The sequence below is a fragment of the Brassica napus genome, chromosome C7 (genome assembly GCF_020379485.1).
Source record: "Brassica napus cultivar Da-Ae chromosome C7, Da-Ae, whole genome shotgun sequence".
Classification (NCBI taxonomy): Eukaryota; Viridiplantae; Streptophyta; class Magnoliopsida; order Brassicales; family Brassicaceae; genus Brassica; species Brassica napus.
The window spans coordinates 35084045-35108447 of record NC_063450.1 but is presented as its reverse complement, the minus strand read 5'-3'; the positions used below and the strand labels follow the sequence as shown (position 1 = coordinate 35108447).

Genomic DNA, 24403 nt, shown 5'->3' with positions numbered 1-24403 from the left:
TCTAATTAATTTCCTAATCTATGGTTAATTTTAATGAACTTAGAAAGTATAATGAAGATATGAGGTTCATCCCTTGCATATAAGTATTTTCTACTATTAGTGAACTGCAAACTTACAACCTTAGATTTGGTCAGCCAATAATTTCCATCTGCTGTTAAACAGCTTGCCTCAAAACAGAGTTTTGTTCGTGATCTGTTATGTTGACTTAGCTGTGAGATTTTTCTGTTTGTTCTGTTAATATAATGGTCTGTCGTTCAATCACAGATCAACATATGAACAAGAACATAGGCGGATAAAGGATCGAAGAGGATACTTTGAGGACGGCTACCTCAAAGGGTCCTTGCAGTCACACGTGCCATTGAGAATTGGGAACTGAAGAGTCGTTTCACTCTCATTAAGCTGAATTTTTATATTGGTTAATTCCATGTTTTTTTCTAAACACCGAGATCTGTATTTACGATGCATTGTGCATATTAGTTAGGATATCATTATTTTGTTAAAATGCGTGCGAACCAAGCATAATGAGAAACATCAAACAAAAATAATCCAATCTTTATAGGGTTAATTAGGTTAAATAACCAAAATAAAAATGTACTGAAAGATAGTGCAATCAACAATTTTATAAGCTAACCTTATATTCCATTTTTCAAATTTAACTTTTATCCTCTTACATAATTAAAATTACAATTTCAATATAAAAAATAAAAATAACGAATGCAAATATTATATTTTAGCTTTCAGTATTGTTTATTTTTTACTATAAAATTTGTTTGTATGATTCTTTTGATGTAGGTGCATTTAATGTAGTTGTATCTAATGTAGCTGTAATAATTAAATGAAAATAATAAAAATGGAAATATATTCTTACAACAGTATTTTTTTCTCTAGAGCTTACAAAATAATATTTTAGATAGGTTGTTACAACCATTTTTTTTTTACTTTATCTTCAAAGACTAGATAAAACAAGATTGGTAATTTTTTGTGGTTATAAGTAAAAATTAAAGCTAAAGTCTCTTATTACATCCCAACCAATCAGCCCTATTATAACTTTGAAATAAAACACAACATGGCAAAATTTTGGTTTTAAATATTTCATGGCATACAAAATTAGATACTACAAAACAAATTTAACTAAATTTCTAAACATGACAATATACACTTTATATGTTATAGTCTTTAGTGAAATATATTATATATATGTACATGTATACATAATCTTATTAACTTTATAAAAAATATTTACATCAACTTTTCCATACGATTTTTTCAAGAAAAAAAATCCATACAATACAGATTTTCTAAGGGATCATATTCGGTCTGAGTTGATAATCTTTAATATAAAAAAGGAAATAAAGAGTAAAACATAAAAATAATAATAAAAGTTACAAAAAATTACATATATTTAGAAACCATATATTTTATTAAAAATAATTAAAATATATACTATCACTAATCATTGAAATAGAATTATTCATCTTTTGGCATGGACATCCATGCAAATATGCAAACCATGAATAACAAAATAAATTAATATAATAATATCTAAAAAAATCATAATGCAAAATTTCAAATTATCATTATATGTTTTATTAGTTAGTGCAAATATTACTTAATTTCCAATAATTTTATTAATGGAAGCCTAAACACACTTTTAAAAGATTATTTCCAAATTCAAAACACCATAATGCTGAACAATATTTCAATTAATAATGTTGAGAATTTGAAATTTTATTAATTTATAGAGATATTAATTTACAAAAATTTCCTTATTTAGATTTCATATTTTAAGATATAAATATTAAGATAAGAAAATATCTGATTTTAGTGTATATACATTAATTGTTATTTTAAAAAAATTGAATTTATATTAATTTTATTATATTATTTGATGTATGTATTGCATAAAACTTAAATGCGGTTTTAAATATAATAAACAAACATATATACAGATAATAATAAAACATGTATATAGATAAAAAAACATATATACTAAATCTCATCAAAAATATATAAAACAAACAATATAATAATACGTTCTTATTTATATAAAACATGTATACAGATAAATTATTAATTTATAGTTTTAAGAGAAATACCCTATGATAGCACTAAAAAGGTTTTTATCACAAATACAAACTTTAAAGATCAAAATGACCAAAATATATCATTAAAGGGGTAAATAAATATTTATACCCCTAGGGTTAATTAATTCAATCCTTACGGTTTTGAGTTAAGGGGTGAGGATTTAGGATTGAGTTTTAAAATTTATAAATTTAAAATAAATATTAAAAAAATTAAAATAAAAATTAAAAAATAGTTTTAAAAAGTATTTTTGAATTACAAAAAGGAAATTTGGAAAACAAATAAAAACAAATTCAAAAAAAACTTTATAAAAAGTTCAAATTTGAAAACATATAATCTAAAACTACAAAAAAAAAATTAATTTTTTTTAAATATAAGAGTATTAGAGTCATTTTATCTATTAAATGAAAAAATTGGTCACTTTTTTCTTTGTGGTCTATTTTTATGACAAAAATTTGAAAATAGTCTACTTAGGAGAATTACCCTAATTTTAAAGGGACCATATATTTGCATAGAATTTTCTAAAGAAAAACTATTATCTTATTATTTTATTGATTTGTGTTAAAGTTTAAACTGACCTAAGTTGAGATTGGCAAAATATAATAATTTATAGAGATTATTAATTTATAGATGTTTTACTGTATTTCTAATTTTCACACACGTTAATTTAATTTCCATTACTACAGAAAGCCACTATACACAACCAAAAACAGAAACTCCCCTCTACTTTTACATTTCTATCGATTCACTTCCCACTTCATCTGCATAAAAAAATGAACAATAAATCTTAAAATACTTAGGCTGCAACTGGAATGACATTTTTTGGAATAAAATCATTTGGAATGGATCATTCCATGGGATTCCATGAATTAGTTACCAGTTATTATGAATGTTTTCCAAAATCAATTCCACTTATTCCATTTTTGGAATGGAACAAAAAAATAAATCCTTTGTAAAAGTCATTCCTTTTATTCATGATTCTAAACCTCTGTGAATGAATGGAATGTGTGGAATCTTTATTCCATTTATAATTTCAGTTTTTATTCCATTTTTAACATCATTCCAATTTTTTCTATTCCATAAAAAATCATTCCTTTTATTCCTAACATTCCAATTAGGAATAACCAGTTGCACCCTTAATTTCATATATTCCTTCTTAAAATACTTAATTTCATATATTCCTTCTTAAAATTACTTTAAATCTATTGCAACAACAACCATAAACAGCCACAACTATGGTCATACACAAATTTTAACTTCACACAATATCCGCGCGTAGCGCGGACACGGACCTAGTTAGTCTAACATTTTGTCAAGTTCAGACGTATTCAATTTTTTACCAATTTATAAAAAATAGTTCAACGGTATTTATTAAGAAGATTATTAAATATTTTTTTTATTCAGACGTATTCAATTTTTACCAATTCATAAAAAAATAGTTCAACGATATTTATTAAGAAGATTATTAAATATTTATTTTTATTCAGACGTATTCATTTTTTTACCAATTTATAAAAAAAATAATTCAACGGTATTTATTAAGAAGATTATTAAACATTTCTTTTTATTCAGACGTATTCATTTTTTTACCAATTTATAAAAAAATAGTTCAACGGTATTTATTAAGAAGATTATTAAATATTTATTTTTATCATAATAAATATAATTTGTGATATTCTCTTTGTGTATAACTTTTTTTTTTAAAAACTGTTAGATTTTATATATTTATAACAGTTATTTGTAGGATTTCCTCGTTTTCTTAATTTCATAGTTAAGTAAATAACTTTAGAGTTATATTGATTGATAAAAATTGCACAGCTAAGTAAACTTTTTTTGTAACTAAATATTTTTTGACAACATTGTAACTAACTTTTAGTCTCATCCTTTCAAGAAAATGAAAAAAAACATTATATAACTAAATAATTATTTCTTAACTAAATATTAATTAAAAAATAACGCATAATGTTTTATTAAATAAATTAAAATGCATTCAACATAAACACATAAAATTATTGTAATTCACTAAACACTAAATATATAAAATATTGTTAGTTTTGAGTATTACAAAAAATATACTTCGTTCGAAGTAGGAAAGTGTAGATATTTGTTTGAAGTTTACTCTTAGAACAACAGTTTAGTTCCATGTTTGACTAAAATCTTTAGACAATTGAACAGCAGACTTCACTATTTAATTATTTTTTGATAATGTTTTTGTCTTTTTTGTTAAACACAAATTTGATACTGAGAGAAAAGTTTCTTGTAGGGAAGTCTCTTTTCAACAGATTTCTTCTCAAGTGTGCTTTCCAAAGTTCAATTTTTGGTTAAAAGAAAAATTAACTTGGTTTTGGTGGAGATTTCAGATGAACTCACTTTTTTGTTTATAAAGGATAACTAATAAACTTCAAATAAAGTTATTATTGAAACCCTCAGGTCATTTACAAAATTAACGTATGCGTTGATCAAAAGACGTTAGAGAAATCTCTCAGCAGACTTCAAATGAAATATGATTTCGTGATACAAATATTATGAAAACAAAAGTCAAGTGAATAATTGTTTAGATCTGATGTGAGTCCGAGTTTAGCTTCTTAATCACCCACAACTTTGAACTTCAGCTGTAGAAAGGAAACTCAAGTCACTACTAAACAAAAAAAAAAATCAAATTTCAAAAAGTAAATATTATTGGTTCCAAGTCAACGAGGTTGACCAGGAATTTTACAAAGCTTAAACTTGTACATACTCTTACCACTAACTCCTTTCTCTAACCAATACTTATCAACTAAGTACAACCCATCATAGACATAACGCTTCCCTTTACCATCCCATCTCTCCATGCCACGTATCACTCTCACTTCGGTCTTGTGTTTCATGCTGTTAGCTAAAGCTAAGTTGCCCTTTAGCATCTTCTGATCTTCAGTTTTGTTTTCATGCTTGCTTATCACGTTACCTCCTTCACCTGTATAAATCACAACACCAGCATCAAACTTATCGTTGTAACCATATCCCTCAGAGGCAACGATGCATGTCGCGTACTTCACACCTCCTACTTCCATGTAGTCGATCCCGCACATGGTCTTGAAGTGAAGCCCGACAAGACGAAGTTCTGTTTTGTACTGGAACTCGTCGCCAATGTTGATTCCGGGGACTTGTCCGATTCTCTTCTCTGTGTTCACGTGTCTCCCCTCGCTCTCTAGGAAAGCTTGTGCTTTGATGTCTATTCTAGCCGTAGCGTCAAATGAATCTCCACCGCGTCTCGCTTGTTTGTTTCGATCCAGCTCTCTGTAGACATCTTTAAAAGCACGCAAGACCTCAAGAACTTTCTCACGAGGTGTAGGAGGTGCAGCAACAACATGATCAGAGTGTTGAGACTCTGGTTCTTGTTTGGAACAACTTCCTTTGTGTTTAGGAGCTCCAAGAACACGACCATGATAAGAGCTTCGTAACGGGGATTCTTGTTTGAGACCACGATCGTGTTTAGAGGTCCTAAACTTTTGTTCTTCTATGAGAGAAGCTCCACTAGGTTCTGAATCTGCATCAGAGTGATCAGGACTCGGATTCTCGACAACAACATCATCACTTGTTCTTGGAGTCTTGAAATGATCTTTGTCAGGAACATTAGAGGGAGCAGTTCCACAACCAGGTGGAAAATCACGAATTGCATAGACAATTGGTCGCTTACGAGCACGATCCATCTTCTTGTACAAACATTACAAAATACACAATATCAAATTTCTTTAATTCAAAACAATTTCTATAGATTTTGAGGCAACATTTTCACTAGAAAATATCCAGAGAGAAGTCTTTTATAAAAAAAAATTGGTTTTATGCACCTTTTACAAAAGAAAAATGCACCTTTTACAGATCGTTGGAGGAAATTCAAAGATAATTTTAAAAAAAAAATAGCAAATAGGATTTAAATCCACTTTCATTTTCTTGGAGAAGAGGAAAAAAGATGAAACCTAGACCTAAGACGAATCCAGTTCAAAGAAGACAGATCAGGAATAAAAAGTTAAATGTAAGATCAGAAAGTTCACTGAGTAAGAAGAAAAAACAAAGACTTTGAAGATATTACCAGACAAATCACGACACGAGTAAAGACTCATCGATCTACTCTTCTACGTCTTTTCTTTGGGTGTAAAATGTTAAATTCATGCCAAAAGCTGTTTTTTTTTCTCTCTTTACAGAGAATGTGGAAGAGCACTTATTACAACAGATTTAGAAAAGAGAGGAAGCAATAACAGAGGAAACATTAGGAGACAGTTTTAGCAAAAAAAAAAAAAAAAAAAACATTAGGAGACAGCAGACGAGAGGGAGAAGAAGACCTGCAGAAGCGACGGGGAAGAAGGTGACGTGGCGATGGTGGGATAGACAAGAGACGGTCCTGGATGAGCCGATCAACCTGCGCTATGACTCCGGCTTGTGGTGAAGTGTTGGAAAATATGGTGATTTGGCTCAGGAGAAGTCACGTGAAATTTTGGTGAAGTGTTGAATATGATGAGTTGGTGCAGAGTTTGATAAATAGACAAAGATGTGTACTTAATGTCTCTGATGTTTTGGGGTCCATACCTTTAACTTTAATTAAGGGTTGTGGTGATGTTCTAAAAATTAAAATGAACCTGAAAAATGGCAAATATACTTTATTATTAGGTGGACAGACCACGTTTGATATGATAATGATTCCAATGTCATGTACTATGCTTTACTTACAAAGTTACTTGGATAATAAGGCTAACTAGATATCGATCCGCGCAACCGCGCAGATTTTTGTTTTCATTTATTTTTATATAAATATTTTGTTTTCAATTCTAAATTGATATATATTATAATATATATATATGTGTTTATCAATTTTTAAAACATAATAAGTTTACGGTATATTTTTTTTATTGAATAGATTGTTTCAAACTTTCACATGTATTTGTATCTTCTTATATATATATATTTTTGGATTATTATTTCATTATTAAAATCGTAACTATATATATAAAAATTAGTAAAATATTGTTTTATTGTCATATTCAAAAATATTGTAACATTTCAAAAATTTAGAAAGTTTTTAAAAAATTAAACTTTTCGCTTTATAGATTTATATTATCGAGTAAATATTTAAACATTTAGTTTTTGTTTAATTTTTAAAATAAACTATATAGTTTAAAATTTGTTTTCATTGGTTTAAGGTAGTAAAGATTAATCATTGTTAGATAATATGATTTTTGTTATTTAAAAAAATCTTTATAATTTTAAAAGTTAACATCGATAAATATTTAAATAATTAACATATAGATGTATAGTATTACAACATTAAATTATATCTATTTAATTTATATTATATATAAATCTAATGGATCATTTATTGTTTAAATCCAATTATTGATAACACAATAAAAATTTCTGGTAAGCCCAAAATTTAAATGATAAGATTAGAGATTAAATGTAACATGACTTTCTAGGAATAGGTCCATTAGATCCATTTTTAAAAAAATCACACATGAATCAATGTTGTGACTTCTGTTTTAATACGATGCAATACTCAACTTTCATATGTTTTCTTTTGTGTTTTAGTAACCAACTGTTAGAATCGGGTTTAACCCTCGGTTTAAGCCGCAAATCTGATTCGGCTATCTCAGACTTATCTCTTCCCAAAAGCCCCTTAACATTCAAAGGCCTATATTACATAGAGCTAATAAATAATCAAGTCAAACCTTTGACCAAATCATTGTCAATAGTCTTGAATTCAATATGATTACTTATTCCAATTAGAGAAATTTGGACGCATATACATGGTAGGATTTAAATGGAATGGAGTCTCTAACCATAACAACAACTAAGCTATGATATTTATGTATTAATTGTCATATTATCTTTTCTCACTTTCACTTCTCTTTTTTAATTCACTTTCTAAGTTTAAAAAAAATATAATTTGAATTTTTATATACTTATAAAAAACATAGATTTGTTTTTGTAGTTTACATGTTTTGAATTTTGTAAAATTGACATATATTTATAAATTAAATATATACAGCTATAATAAGACTTTGTACTATTCTATTTACGAAAGACAAAACGGAACAATAGTGATATAATTTATCTTTCTTCCATCTCTTCTTCAGTATCTTTCTTCAATCACCATCTCGCCCTCTATGAGTCTCTCCAGTCTCCATCTTTATCTCCCTCCCATTTCTCTCTTTATTTCACTCTCTATCTCCCTAATATGTAATGTTCAGATAATATATTGTGGTATTATATTCTATTTACGAAGTGTAAAATAGAATTAGAATTATACATTATCTCTCTCTCTCTCACACACACACATCCCCATCCTCTATCTATTAGACATCCCCATCTTCTTCTATCTATTCGACATCCCCATCTTCTTCTATCTATTTGTCATCTTCCCTCTTCCTCCCCTACATCGCTCTTTCTCTCTTTCTCTTTCCATCGTCTTCTGTAAATTCTTCTTCCAATTTTTTTTCCATAATCTCCATCTTTGCATTTTTTCTTCTCCTTTTATCTTCATCTTTTTTGTTGTTCATATATCCGTTCATATGATATACTCTATAGTTATCAAACATAGAATTGTATATTTTTATTCTTTGTAATATATAAGTTATATTGTTTCTTTACGTAATGTATTTTACACTAAACATTTGGCCTACAAATAAATATGTTCTTTAATATTGCTCACTGCTTAAACTGCGTTAAACCCTATAAATAAATAGTACTATAGAACTCAAATTATTTTCTACCATTACATTTTATGTTTGAAATAATGTATTATATATATGTGTTATACATAGAATAGTATATGTTTCTAGCGTATGGTAATACACACGCTCACGCGCCGTGAAGAACTATAACGTCTGATTAGGTCACAAATTGACACATTTCTCGAGGCATCTCTATATTTTTAATTGTCAGATCTCATATGAATATCGAGCAAATTGACCCTTCCAATTAATAGCTATAAATGACTTTATCTCCACCTAGAAATCAAATACGAAAAGAGGAGAGTTGTTTAACTAAAAAGAACTCTCCATGAGAGAAAAATGAGAAAATGAGAAGATAATAAATAGGGAAGAATATCTCACACATTCATCATCTATTCCGACATAAGATCCACATATTCATCCTCAAAAGGAAGTCATTTACTCATTCTTCATATCTCTTTATATCATTTATTTGCACTTGTTATCATTCAGCTACTTTTTGTCTAACTCCTAGTTGTCTAGCTGTCAAACTACATAACATAATTGTTAAATTGTCTAGCTGCCGGTCTGTTTAGACCATCTCTAATGGTTTACTCTATTTTAGAGTAGTTTTTACTCTAAAATAAAGTAACTCTAAAATAGAGTCTAGTTTTCTTCAAATGGTTTACTCTATATTTAACTCTAAAAAATATTCTTTTTTTATTTTATGATAAATATCTTTTACTTACAAAATTTACAAATTGATCTATTATATTTTATTTTTGACAAAGTTCTTATAAATTATATATTTAAACCAAACATTTATTATCTTAAAAATTACATTACATTATAAATATGGATGTTGTGATGGGCAAAATTACCCGGCCCGGCCCGAACCCGAAAAAAACCGCCCAAAAATACCCTAAACTAAAAAATCCGGTCTTGTTAGGGTAACCCGCGAAAAACCCCATCTGTGTTTTTTTTAGTTTTGTGATTTTTTTGTTTAAGCTTTATAGTTTTAAATTAAAATTATAAATAATCAATATTTAATTTTTTAATCACGTTTTATATACAATTATGATTAATTTTTAATCGTGTTTGCTGACAAGCATTTGTGGAAGTTGTTAACTCCGTGAATGGGATAATAAACTTATGAAATGCAAAATAATGCGTTGGTTCAATCTTTCTCAAGAGTCATCAGTGAACTACACCGACAAGTTATGGACACAGAAAAACATATTTGGACTTTACCATTAGTAATCCCATAACAACGCTGTGTTGAAGTCATGGTCTGAGAACGAAAACAAAAATGATCGATCCTTCTCTTGAAATAGATCATTGTCAAAACTCAAAAGCCATTAAATAATTAACCTGAACAAATGTATTGTAGAACACATAACATTAAAATAAACAATGTAACTTTCCTTTTAACCTCTCACAAGAAGCTTCGATCATCAGCTAACTCCGACAAAGAAGCAAACCAAAGTAGATACTGATCTTTAACTCTCTCAATCATATCAAACACAAGTGGAAAACATGATTCTAATTTCTAAAGCATAGGAAACCTCTGTAAAAGACGATAGATCAATCGAAATACAAAAATCCATTTCTCAATCTTACCAATGAAACAGAGGTGTTTCTATCAGAATCGATCGTCGTTGCAGAAAAGAATATCTTATTTCTATTATGTGCCTATGGTCACGGCTCACGGGAAGAGACAAAAGAATTAGGATAAAATAAAACATAAAAAGATGTCGTTTTATTGAGCTTTTTTTTTAACCCATAGGGTACCCGACACCCAATATGGTAAACCCAATAGGGTAATTTACAAACCAAGACCTGCCCAAATAAAACCCGCTAGTTTCAAACACTAATAATACGGGTTTTTATTTTCAAATTTTGATAGGGTTTAGGGTACCCTATGGGTAAAAAACCCATTCTTAACATCCCTAATTATAATAATACATTTAACTTAAACATCACCATTAGTGTATTTTTCCCACAAATGATCAATTAACGAACTTCGAAGTGCAAAATGAGTTTCTTTATCTTTGATTTTTCTAAATCGACCAAAAAACTCTTCAAGTCGAATATTATCATTCTCTGGTGTTTGAACCTCTCGAGGTGGAGCTTCTATTCCCACTTCAATTGGTGCGTCAAGATCACGTTCATCCTCAATTATCATGTTGTGTAGAATTATACATGTAGTCATAATGTCATGTAACACATTTTTTCCCATGTTTGGAGTATTATTAAAGACTTTGAAAAGTTTAAAGATGGTGTTGCCCATGCTAAACGCATATCAATATCAATCCCTGAGAATACATGTTCAGAGTTAGAAAAGTTCAGAGTTAGAAAATCATTTCCTTGATTCTCCCACGCAAACATCTCCAAGTTTGCCTCCATTTTCTTTAAACTTAAGTGATGGCGAGGGGAATATCAGCGGATCTCCCTCTCCACGCCCAAGTGGGATAAAAAAATCCAAAAATGAAACGAAAACTTGGTGTTCAAACAACATCGGTTATCAATACCTTAAAAGACGGAAAATACAAAATTTTTGGAGCAACTAAAGAAGACAAGGGCACAACGAGAATATCACTTGGAGATTCAAAAGAAGAATTATGCTTTGAATGAGCTGAAGGAAGAAAACAAATATTTATTTTGTGACTTGAATTTAGGGCAAGATCCAAAAGTTCGTGCATATTTCAAGAGAAACGAACACGAATTTTACAAAAAAAGACATGGTCAACAACATGAACAAGAAGATACTCCTTCATTTACCTCATTTGGACAATACTTTAACAATCTTGGTGGATCTGGAGGTAATTTACCCGAATATTAAATCACAGTTATCTATAATTTAAATTTTATGTTATGTTGCTTATTTTCTATTTAGTATTTGTTTTCTTTGGCTAATTTTTTAGAATTATTTTTTAATTTTAATGCTTCTTTTCTTTGGCTAATAGTAATAAGTTTCAAACGTTTTTACATTGAAGAGAATTATGCGATGTTTGCATAACTAAATTAAATAAATAGTTACAAAATAAATGATTAAAAACTAAAAGGGCTAAAGTATAAATAAAAATGTTTCACTCTATAAGAGTATCTCCAATAGTGCATCAAAATGAGGAAAAACATCAAAAAATGAGGGAAATCCATCTCCAATTGTACTTTATTTTGAGAAAAAAATGAGGATATGAACAGTATTCCCTCAAATTTGAGGGAACACTATTCACAACCTCATTTTGATGTCAAACTTTTTTTATTTACATAATGGTCCTTTACTTTTTGACAATCTTTATTTTATGTATAAACAAAGCATTACCACTAAACATAACTTTTATAACTTTATATCCAATATGTATATACTGATTAAACTTGTTAAAATATAATTACCAATAATTAGTTATTAAAATATAATTTATAATTTATAATTTTATAAATTATAATATATAATTAAAAGAAAATACGATAGAAAACACTTCTCTCTTCGAAATGTGTTGATTGATCATCTGTTGAAAAAAATATAGTGATAGTACTGTTTAAGTAAAATTCTACTATTACTTTGTATGTTGTTATGTATTTTTATTAATGTAATAAATATTTGCTTTTTATAAGTTAAAGTTTGGTTAAATAGTAGAATTTAAAAACAAGTGAGTATAATCTAAAATTTTATAAAATAAAAGGTGTTATTTGTAATAAATAAGAAGTTGAAAAATGAATATAATAAGAATTAAGGGAGAAAATGAAGGGAACCATTGGAGCAAATCACAAACTCATTTTGAGGAAAAAAATGAAGGAAACCATTGGAGATGATCTACTAGAGTAAGAAATAAAGCTACTCCAAATATAGAGTAAAAAATAAAGTTACACTATTTTAGAGTGGGATATAGAGTGAAGTTGGCAAAGATTTTACTTTATAATAGAGTTTGGTATACGAATAGAATGAGGTTGGAGATGCCCTTAAATACCAAACTACATAGCTGCCAAGTTGCTTTGTCGACCTGCCGACTTGGAGAGTTGACGATCTAATGACCTTGAAACCTGACTACCTGGAGACCTGACGATCTGGAGACCTGACGACATGCCGACCTGAAGACCTAATCGCCTATCTGAAGAAGAGAACTCTCTTATAGCTTCCTATCTAAAAAACAAACCAATATGACTACCTTAGCTAGGAGCTCTCTCGAGCAATCACACCTCATACTTCACATACAAGATATTTCCTAACAACTATGTTTGACTTGATCCCGATAAAAATACATATACATTTTTTTCTAAAGACACAACTCATAATATGTTTAACTTCATCAGTGACCAGTTCTTGGAAATTTGCTCATTGGACAAAAATTGAGAACATTTTATCTCGAAGACAACACAGTTAATATGACATAGAGTTTAAAGGACCTTTCATAAGTATGGAGCAATGAATGCGGAATGGAGCTCAAGGAAAGCTTTCTTACCGCAAAATCAATCAAAACTCTAATCCTATTTTCTGAATGGATTTTAGGATCAATCACCAACATTGATTTTTTTTTTGACGGCCATCACGGACATTGATTAAATGGTGAAAAACATAATATCCTGTTTGTTTCATACAAAATGCAATTACTGCTACTGCCTTGTTGGTTTCATATAAACAACGAATAAAGTATTCATGACACCTACATATTACCATAAATATGTAACATAAACTTTGCGTCTGTAAAAAGATGTTGCTATCAATAATTCAAGAAGATGACAAAAATATGAAAAGTTGTTTTCACACTATATTTTAGAAAATTTGATAACGATATTTTAATCTTTTTATGTAAGAACGCGTATATATAACACATATACAAATTGTTTCTCTCTTGTTTATTTATTTATTTGTAAATCAGAACTCTAAAAAATTAATCAACTGATGTTCTAACAAATAGTAGTCTATTGAGAAAAACTATTTGTACTATATAACATAAAAAATCTTTTTATTTAAGATAATGATTTAGATTCTATTTGCTCGGCAAACAATCTTACTTTATCATTTACTCTTTTTTTTAACGCTGATTTATTATGATCTTACAATTATGATATGAGAAAGATTACATAGACGATTCGACAACAGATAATACTACATGCTTTCTAAAGACCTACGTCTAACTGTATCACCTGAACCGTCCTATGAAGATCCACGCCCTGCAAGATTTACTTGCACCATGTTGAAGATCCCTTGTAAATTTTTCTTCCGTAGTCTGCATAATTGTTTAATAAATCGCTCTCTCCGGGACTTGAAACCTGGATTTCCTGTAATCTGCAATAAATTGCATAGTTTAGGATTCGAACCCCAAACCTGGGTGTAGAATCCTTTAAACCTTAACAACTAGGCTACGGTGCTTTCACAATTTTATCATTTACTTGATTTACTAAAAATAACTGCGACCAAAACACATAAGAAAAACATGAATCTGGTAGAGTGTTGAAGCTGATTAATGGACATTTTGAGTAATTGATTTTCTTTATATATAATATATAATTTAATTTACGTCTTCTGTTGACAACAGAAAATAAAAGAAAAAAATATCACACCATATGATAATTTCATGCATGTAAATGTGTTGAAAAATAAAATTGATAAAAAGATTAAAAAGTAAAAATGATTCTTAAATTACCATATCATCGTTACATTGATTTATATAATTCAACACTCTTTTTTATATCTTCTGATACTCTACATCATCTTTTCTCTTCAACCTTTAATACCCATTTTATATTTTCTGATACTTACATTCCATGGATCATCTGGTTCCTGTGGAAGGCGCGTAATGCAAAGGTCTTTGATAACAAGGAGATCTCGCCAATGGAAGTGATACAATCAGCGACGTCAGAGGCGGAGAGTTGGCGACTGGCGCAAATCAACCCGGAAGTTACAGAGGAGAACACCAACACTCCTTTGCCGGAGCTACTGTATAGACCGCCACAGAGACCGTTTTGTCGGTTTGACGCGTCATGGAAAAGAGATGATACTCGACATGATGGCAGACTCGTGATAGAGAATGAGGATGGGACTACAACTTTCGGTTCATTTGCTAGTAACCGATCGCTGTCTCCCCTACACGCAGAGTTCGGTACTCTGTTGTGGGCCATGAAATCCTCGTTAATTCTCGGTCACGAATCGATGGCCTTTGAATCAGATTGCCTGCAACTGGTTAGGCTCATTGAGGAAGAAGAAGAATGGCCAAGTCTTATGGCTGAGTTTGATGAATTCCTTACTCTTCGTTCTAAGTTTTTGTTATGCTCCATATCTTTTGTCTCACATTTAAAGAACGTCCGAGCTGATCGCCTTGCGAAAGGGGCTCGGTCTCAAGGTTTTTGCTTTTCCCATGTAAACTCTGAGGTCCCAGCTTGGCTAGTGCTAGACACCACTTGGTTGGAATCATCTTAATAAAAGTATGGAGCTTTCGATGCCAAAAAAAAAAGAAGTTGTTTAAAAATGCAAGATCCTACTAGGGGCGACGCAAGTGTATGTGTATGGGTCATGTGCAAAGCCGGTCCTGAGATTATTGGGACTAGAAGCAAAATAAAAAAAATTGGCCACTCCTACAAGTAACTTCAAGGATTTGAACCCGAGCTGAACAAAGTGAGATTATGTTTCCGACAAATGAACCACTAAGCTAGGGAAACTTTTAGAAATTTTGTGGCCGGTTTTGTATTTATTTAGAGGCGGCTGGAAGCATGGGCTTCATCCGCTTGGTCGAAGGACCGGCTCTGGTCATGTGCCCTCTACTATATTTTGTTTCTTCTTAAATAATTTAATTTAATTTGGTTAAATTTCTTATTTTAGAGAAGAATATGAAAAAGTGCCTCCTATCCAATCTGATTTTATCTGTCATGCTTTTAATATTGTGTCTAGATTCACCCATGCACATTACCCTACCATTTTAAATTTATATTTTATCTTTTATAGTTTAACGGCTGTAAATTACTGATATTTTTTATTGTAATTAACTTAAATAGCTAAAATGACATAGTTTTAATATTTTTATTTTATATTATATTTATATTTTTAACTCATTAAAAATACTAAAATTACTAATAGAAAAATAAAATATGTTTATATCTAAGTGAAATGAGATTGATCTCTATTTATAGATCAAACAAGTAACTAATTTTGCTATTTTTTCAAAAAGTTGTAATATTAAATAATTGAGTTTGAATAATATGAGTGAGAAAAAATCATAAAAAATTGGATAACCAATAAATTGAACGGATGAATTTTATTTGGGTCATCCGTCTCTACATGCATACAGCATTTTTCCCAGTTAAAACGCTAACACATGGCAGTTTAGACTTGCTTTTCTCACTTGTTTTCAAAAAAATTAACATCTTCACTGCATCACTTTCAACATTTGAAGTATTGATTCAACTGCTGCGTTATTAATCTAATGCGAAGGGTGAGTTTCCTTATTGGTTTTGTAGCAAATAAAAATATATATTGTGGAATCAATACACTTCCGTAAATAGTTACATAAACTTTCAGACTTTCAGTTCTAAAACAAAGTTTTGCTGTTAATAGTTCAAAAAATTGCTACGCAATATTAACATGTTATGCATTAAGAAAAGTTGATTTCACATTACATCTTAGGAAAAATGGCATATAGCAAGCTTTTAGTTGATTTCACAATACATCTTAGGAAAAATGGCATAAAGCAAGCTTTTTTCTTTAAAAAGGCATATAGTGAATAAAAATGAATTTTGACGGAAGTTTTTACAAATTTCTTAGAATTCACTAAGTTTTAGGGGCCCAAGAAAGAAAAAAATATTTTGCCAGTTTCATCACATTTCACATTTATCAGAAATCTACATTATAATAAAGCAGTTGCATCACTCCTGATGCGACACGTCAGCGATATATGGATCCTACTTTTAAAAAGTGTGAAAAAGTGTCAAGTCTGTGATTCGAACCCGGGTTTTTGAGATCTAAACAACAACATTTATAACACTGAGCTAAATGATTCTTTGTACATTGATGGCTGAAACAAATATATATTTATGAAGGTCGGAAACCTTTGTTTCTTCAGTTTTCTCTGTGGGACCCACACTTATTTATTTTATCTAATGATTTAATAAATACTTTATAACTCACGTTTTGAAATGAGATTCGTTAAAAAAAAGCCCAATAAACCTCTTTGGTCTGTAAGTGTTCTCTTCAATGGAAGTTTAGGGCTTTCAATGTTTAATCATCGGTTCATGACTCTTCTAAGAAACACAGATTGGCTCTTTGAGTTTCATGAATCAGTTTTTCTTCTTTAGTCTCTACATCTCCCCATCTTTAATAAATTCATCATCGGTTCTTTTATTTTGCCTGATAAATCATGGTTGTGTGGTTTTAATTTTCTTTGGTCATCCTTAGCTTGCACCCTTTGATCTAACCAAGAAAAAGAAGAAGACATTTGTCGTTCAGGATGCCATCGAGGACTCAGCTGAGTCACACGGGAGACATACTATTTGTTGCCTGATTGTTCAAGAAGAGTTTATGTGCTGTGAAACATATTTGTTCTTTTCATCAGTTGCTTTTTTTAATCTTTTTTCCTGCAAATAATGATGGTTTTGACAGTTTATTCACGGGAGCCAAGAAGTAAAAGAAGAAGAAGCCAGTGAGTGTTTGACATTTTCTGTCTTCCTGAGTTTTTTTTCCATTCATTAAACTTGGATTTTGAAGATTATGTGCCTCACATTCTTTTTATTTTGATGGTTGTTAGGTTGAATCAAGATCATTGAATAAAGAAAATGTTGATGTTCCTGAAGATTTGGAGGGTACTTTATATTTCTTTCTCTGATAATTCTAACGACATAAATTTGAACCTTACAGAGGGTATATTGCAGAGCATCCTAATGATGAGGAAGAGGTGGAGGGAATTGATCTGCACCAGCAACGTTACCCGTGGGAGGGAAGTGACATGGATTACTTATACGACGAGGTAAGCATATCATTAGATGGTTTGCAGTCCATCTTTGAGAGCCGTCGATTGTAAGTGTCTATCGTTTTGAAGTTGTACGACACTAAGATGTAAAGAATTACTAATCACGATTACCTTACTAGCAGAGTTCTTTTGCACAGCTATTGTCAATGGAATTAGCATTGGAAATTGATGGTGCTATATTTCATGTTCCAAAAGCTAACGCAAGCTCCAATGTTGATTCTCAGCTTTAACATGCCAAAATCACAATGCAGTGGGTGTTGTAAGGTAATTCAGTAGACACAAATGTTCAGTTGAAAAAAATTTTAAACTGTATTTATGCATCAAACTTATCATCCGTAACATAATAATATGATTTTTCTGTGCTAGGAACCGTTTGTAAATAAATGTCTCGGATGTATATGACTGCTTAGTTTGTTGTTTTTGACAGTGAAATCACTAAGCTTGCAATGTGTCAGGACAGCAAAAGCATCTCAGCTGATGGTTAGCTTTACAATTTTGTTGGTTTTTTTTCCTATTATGTTGGATGGATTATTTTAGCTAACAAATATCGCAACAGAGCGCTGACAATAACTCTAATAGATTTATATATACATTTAGAATTAGAAGTTTGGTGAGAACATGAACAAGTACTTCTGTCACGCTATTGGACAGTTATACGCCATTTCAAGAGAATTGATTTCTTATATTTCCCATAATCAGTAAGATTTTAACTGTTTTGTCTACTTTGCATTCATACCTTATTCTCCATCTAACTTCTCGGTGCTACTACATAATGATCAAGTCATTTTCTGCACAAATAGGCAAGTGGGGATGTTACGTTGGGTGCTTGGTTTATTGGGTTTGGCTATACCAAGTTTGTGACTCTAAATTTTTTACCTCATTTAACATTGATTCTGATTCTTGGGAGAATTGCAGATTGTGAATGAAAGGCACAAGCAGGGAACATATGTGTAGCTGCGTTCGACTCGACATGTAGCGGTATCTGCAGATCCGCTGATCCCATTGTGGAGGTTAACATGCAATGTGTTGACCTGGAAATCATTATTTGGAAGCTACATTTCGAGGCATTTCCTCAACATATAAATAGACCATAGACAAAGTTTGATATTTATAATACTCAGTGATCATGGAGTCTGCAGAAAACAGTCCTTTTGCATATTCTATATGGAACCAAGAGATATGTCATTTGTTTGATGATTGTATTATGATAGCTACTAACATAGGAGATGACTAGAAAAAGAGAAATGAGTATGAAACTCTTATATGGGTAGCTTTTGTAAACACATTTGGGTTTATTAACAGTTGTGACAAGCAATTATGTTTATAGTAAAGGAAACCCGCCGCAGCGTCAATAACAAATGCGCCTGTTTTTTGGTTGTTTGGGATTGAAATAGCTTATGAGTTTTCTAAATCAATATAATTGATTTGACTAAAGCTATCTTGGATGAAAAAAAAGAAAGATTGCAAGTTTAATAACTTCTACTTTAAACTTTAATTTCAACTAGATTATAATCAGTCTTTTATCCATATCATCTTAGTTATAATCGTAAGGATTTATTAGAATAAATAAACAGTTTCAACAATATTTAATATGTGATTTAATAAACAAAAGAACATGTAGGATTTTTAGGATTTAAAGAGATTGTAGACAATAGTTAATGAATATGAAAAGAATACGAAGCAGATGATGAAAAATGATTCGAGCAAATTAGTGGCAACACAGAGTTAAGCGAGATAAAAATATCAATCAATAAAGAATGAAAGAAGAATGAGCAGGGTTAAGTTATTACATAAGCCAAAACTAAGACAAATCAAACGACAGAACGTGAAAACAAATGTAAACAAGACAAGAGGAGATGGTGAAGATAAAATGCATTGAAAAACTGAATGCTAGATTAGTAAGTAAGAAACAAAAATAGATTAAAATGCAAAAACTCCGCGCATTGGCGCGGATAACGATCCCTAGTGCTTAAAATAAAAGAGTTTTCTCTTTAACAGAGAGAAATAGATTTTTGATCTTCAGTTTTTTTTTCCTTGCTTACCACGTTTCATCCTTCACCAGTAGAAACCACAACATCAGCATCAACCTTATCATTATAACCATATCATTTTGTGGCAACGATGCTTGTGGCAACCTTAACATTTCCCATTTTTCATATAATAAAATCCTGCACATTGTCTTGAAGGAAGACCCACAAGAAGAAGCTAGGTTTTGTACTGAAACTCGTCGCCAACGTGGATTCCAGGAAATAATCCGATTATCTTCTTGTTCACTTATATTATCATAAAAGGATGAAATTTGATATATTTCTTCCTATTAGATAATCGAATTTGAATAATTGATGGAAACAAGAATCATAAAAATCTAGACAACCAATAAAAACTGAACCCATGAATTTTATATAGGTCATCATTCAACATTTTCTTTAATTAAAAGTCAACACTTGGCAGCTAGGACTGTTTTTTTTTCCCAACAAATTCGATATTTTCACTTTATAACTTTCAAGAGTTAAATTATTGATTCAACTATTCAATTATTGATAGTCTAATGCAAAGGGTGAGCTCCCTTGTTGGTTTTGTAGGAAATTAAATGTATAATGTGGAATATATAAACTTTCAGTCAATAAAACAAAAAAAATTGCTGTAAATAGTTAAAAGAATTAATATGAAAAATTGACATGTTATGCATTAAAAAAGTTGTTTTCACATTACATCTTAAGGGAAAATAGCATATAGTAAGCTTTTTTTCTAAAAAAAGCATATATATAACTACTTTATTAGTGAATACAAATGACTTTTGACGAAGTTTTTTTAATTTTCTTAGAACTCTCTAAGTATACAAAACCGGCCCTGCAAATTTAGGGCCCCCAAGCAAAAAAAAAATATTAAAGCCAGCTTCAAATTTCAAATTTCTCAGAAATGACTAAAGAATAAAAGAGTTTTTTTTTTCAATAGAAAGAAAGAGATTTCTGATCTTCAGTTTTGTTTGCCTTGCTTAACACGTTTCCTCCTTCACCAGTAAAAACCACAACACCAGCATCAACCTTACCATTGTAACCCTATCATTGTGTGGCAATGATGCTTGTGGCAAGCTTAACATTTCCCTTTTCCATATAGTAAAATCATGCACATCGTCTTGAAATGAAAGACCCACAACAAGGAGAGGTTTTGTATTGTAACTCGTCGCCAACGTTGATTCCAGGAACCAATCCCATTCTCTTCACTTGTTTCCTCATTTTCTCTAGCATAGCTTATGTTTTGATGCCTATTATAGCTGTAGCATCAGATAAATATCCACCTCGCCATGCTTGTTTATCTCTATCCAACTGCCTGAAAACATCTTAAAAAGATGCAAGACCTCAAGCACTTTCTCACGATCGAGGAGTAGCATCATGGTGATCAAAGTTTCTAAACGCTTCTACTTGTTTGAAACAAGTTCCTTTTGGTTTAGGAGCTGCAACAACATGATCATCAATGCTCGGAATCTTGACAACTTATCCTAATACTTCTAGAAAAGCATTTAGTATCAAGATTTTATTCAATTATGTTCTCATGCAACTCATCTTCTACATAATAAGAGCACAATAAAATTTCCATAAAAATATTTTAATAAGGACAAGAAGACAGTATATGTAGGTATCAAATAAGATCGCCAAAAAGATCCCCTTACATAACATCCTTCCTTTTTTATATATATCTGCAGATTGAAATTTCTAATGCAGGAAAATCTCATTTGGCCACAATTTCTCAGCCAAGATAAGACTAAAAGAGAGTTTTCTCTTCAATCATTAGAGATAAGATAGAGAGAGATCTTTGAAAAGGTCTTTTAAGTCTTTGTTCTGAGAAACTTTCACTTCTTTCATATCATGTGAAGAAGCTCTGCTTGAGGGTATGATCCATTCGACGGCACATCAAGAAGAAGATCCTGATCAGAAATATCATTATCTTCATGACTATAAACCATGGACTCACCATAGCTCATATGGTTAAAGGAAGAGACACTATTCTCAATAATCTCTTTGGTTTCGATTTGTTTTGATCTAATCTTTATCACTTCTTTTGGGCTCTTCATCACAGTCCTTGTCTCTGAAGGATTCACAACTCAAAGTTATCAGAAACATAGAGAGTCAATTGCAGAAAGTAATGGATTGACATGATTCAAGAATCTTGAATTGACCTGAGAAGTTTTGGTTTAGGCTTTCACAAGGTCTTTCAATGGTTACTAAACTATGATTATCAGATGGTTTAGCAACAGAGTCTTCAATCTCTTTTCTCTGTTCCTGAGGAAATGATTTAAGTGAACAAAAGCTGAAAGTAAAGAAACCATTTGTTTCAAGAAGAGTATATGTCTAGAAAACCTTGAGCATTTGATAGCTTTCCAACAAATGGGATTTGTTAGGATCAGATAAAGCAAGCTTTGCAAGAGTCTTAAGCTCTTCAAGTTTTGATCCAGAGGAAGAAGAAGATGATGATGATAATGGCTGAAAGACGCCATCTGCAACTAGTTGCTGAAACAAGGAGAAGTTATCTTTGAACTGAGAACACTCAAACATGCTTCTGAGGCTGGCAAAAAGAAGAAAACGAGAAGTATAAGAACACAAAGTAGCCACTAAAGAAAATCTGTAAAACACTGAAGTTGCATTGAGTTCAAAACCTTTCAGGAAGATCAACAGAGTCAACTCCAGGAAGTAGTTTCATCAGCTTTTGCTGTTCTTCCATTGTGAACTTTTCTATGAACTCATCAAAGTTGAAAACATCCTGAAGAAAGAAGATAAGTCATTCAAAATGATCTTTTAAGAAAACAAAACTGTTAAGGAATTGCAAATGAAATTTACCTTCAAATCTATGTTACAGAGTGGTAAACTACGTCTTCCCAAGACTTGAGGTTTGGTCCTGCAACCAAAATTTAGAGATCTCTGGCATTTATTAACCCCAAATTCAGCAGAATGCATCGATGAGGACTTGCTGCTCTCAGCCAAGAGTGAGCTAGCTTCAGATTCCTCATGAGGATCTCTCAAGAGAACACTCCCATGTCCTATCACCATCGGTGACTCGTTCTCAAAAAGCAAGTCCTCCTCTGAAGTACCAGAGAGACAAGAAGACTGTTGTTCTTGTAAGATACTATAGAGATCCTTTGTGAGCTTCTCAACTGAAGAAGCCGGCTTTGGACGGCCCACCACACATGTTCTCTTCTTAGAAGGAAAAGTAGTTTCCCACGCATTAGATTGATCACAGCTCTCTGAGTTGGATACAACCGACCCTGAGCTAGACCTGTTGCTAGCTTCTAATTCGTCTAAGGTCCTCTTCTTGAAACCGTTGTTGAATTCATAGTTGGTCCTTTTGACTGTGAAGTTTTCTTGATATGGTTTCCTCTTGGGAAGCTTTTTGTTCATCATCATCATCTTTGGAGCTCTGTGATCATTAATATCATCAACTTCAGCACGAGAATGAAGGGGAGTGTAGTTTACTAATGATCCCTTCGTTCTCCATCTCGAACCACACGCATTGCACAATACTGGCTTCTCTGGTGGACCGTTTCTCCATAGAGGTGTGCCTGTCAACAACATTTTCACAATGATTATACACTCAATTTGCAAAAAAAACAAGCAAATGTCACAATCATATTCAGGTAAAGCCTCATGAGCAGGAAGAAAGAATGATCTCTGAAGATCCAAATTTCCCCCAAAAAAAAAAACTATTTTGACTTCACAACACATTTGATAGCATCACTGAACATTCAAAACTCTGCTAAAGAGTGATCAAAGCCGCAAATGACTCAAAACGTGTAATTAAGGTCACATAAACATAATCATTTCATAAGATTTCAATGTTTGCATTATAAGTTGAATCAAGTTCTTCAATAAACAAGATGTAACCAGCTCAAAGTTTGGACTTTTATTCAAAATCAGGACTTTGGTGAGAAAACAAGAACTCACTTGTGACGCCACAGTGATAGCAAGGCCCTTGCTTTCCCATCCTTTTTCAAACAAGTTATCAATATAGATAGACTCTTTGAGAGATTTGAGTTTTAAGATTATTGAGAAGCTTCACTGCTAAGAAAAAAAAAACCCAGAAAAGTCTTTTCTTCAGCAGAAGCCAATAAAAAACTTGCGTCTGAGAAAATTCGAGAAAATAAATAAAACTCTTTTGAGGAAAACAAGAACAGCACAGAAAATAAAAGAGAGAGAAAATCTAGCAAATGGCTGTGAAAAAGGAGAAAGAGAGAGAGAGAAAGTGATGAGGCTCTAGAGAGAGATAGAGAGAGTTTTGTGTATGTAAAAATGGCTCTTTTTCTATTATGAAGTTAATGTTTAAGCTTCCTACTCTTATACTACCATTAATTTTTTTTAATTAAAAAACTTTAATGTATGCTTGACTTGGAGATTTTCAATTACTTAATTAAAAGGACACTTTTATTTGATTTATTTCTTTGTTTTTAAAAGGATAGTTTTCATTTGATTGACAAGTGTATAAACATGGTTAAGTAGAAACATTTGGTTAAAAATTAAAATTGACATACCACATTCACTAATTTCAACTTTTTAAAAAATGTGCAAACGCACCAAAGACCATGAAACATGGTGTACATAAGCTTTTAAGAAAATAAAAAAGTAAGTGAGCTCATCTCAGTACTTTAATATTAGACAATAAATTTATTAGTATACAAAATTAACTAAT

General features: G+C 31.0%; 2 protein-coding genes and 1 long non-coding RNA gene across 6 annotated transcripts; 1 reads left to right on the top strand and 2 right to left on the bottom strand.

Annotated features, from left to right (window-relative positions):
* Nucleotides 1-4718: 4718 nt before the first annotated feature.
* On the bottom strand, nt 4719-6678 carry LOC106409257 (YDG domain-containing protein At5g47150). Of its 3 annotated transcripts, none has more exons than XM_013849915.3 (2): nt 6402-6678; nt 4719-5774 (listed from the first exon to the last, which is right to left on the bottom strand). In XM_013849915.3, exon 2 carries the CDS (start codon nt 5769-5771, stop codon nt 4773-4775), a length of 999 nt encoding a protein of 332 aa, XP_013705369.1. In that variant the 5' UTR covers nt 5772-5774; nt 6402-6678; the 3' UTR covers nt 4719-4772. The 3 variants fall into 3 exon arrangements, with proteins under 3 accessions (XP_013705369.1, XP_013705368.1, XP_022561584.1); XM_013849914.3 differs by having other exon boundaries at nt 4719-5771; nt 6402-6674; XM_022705863.2 differs by lacking the exon at nt 6402-6678 and adding an exon at nt 6152-6360 and having other exon boundaries at nt 4719-5771.
* Nucleotides 6679-11531: 4853 nt separating this feature from the next.
* Nucleotides 11532-18617, top strand: LOC125590727. The gene is made up of 3 exons (XR_007326730.1): nt 11532-17722; nt 17950-17989; nt 18092-18617. It is a non-coding gene; the product is annotated as an uncharacterized LOC125590727 (long non-coding RNA).
* Nucleotides 18618-21299: 2682 nt separating this feature from the next.
* LOC106411446 (GATA transcription factor 27) lies at nt 21300-24020 on the bottom strand. Of its 2 annotated transcripts, none has more exons than XM_013852211.3 (6): nt 23662-24020; nt 22561-23279; nt 22380-22483; nt 22084-22288; nt 21903-21999; nt 21300-21811 (listed from the first exon to the last, which is right to left on the bottom strand). In XM_013852211.3, the coding sequence occupies exons 1-6, from the start codon at nt 23699-23701 to the stop codon at nt 21585-21587; spliced, it is 1392 nt and encodes a 463-aa protein (XP_013707665.1). In that variant the 5' UTR covers nt 23702-24020; the 3' UTR covers nt 21300-21584. The 2 variants fall into 2 exon arrangements, with proteins under 2 accessions (XP_013707665.1, XP_013707664.1); XM_013852210.3 differs by having other exon boundaries at nt 21903-22005; nt 23662-24018.
* Nucleotides 24021-24403: the final 383 nt, after the last annotated feature.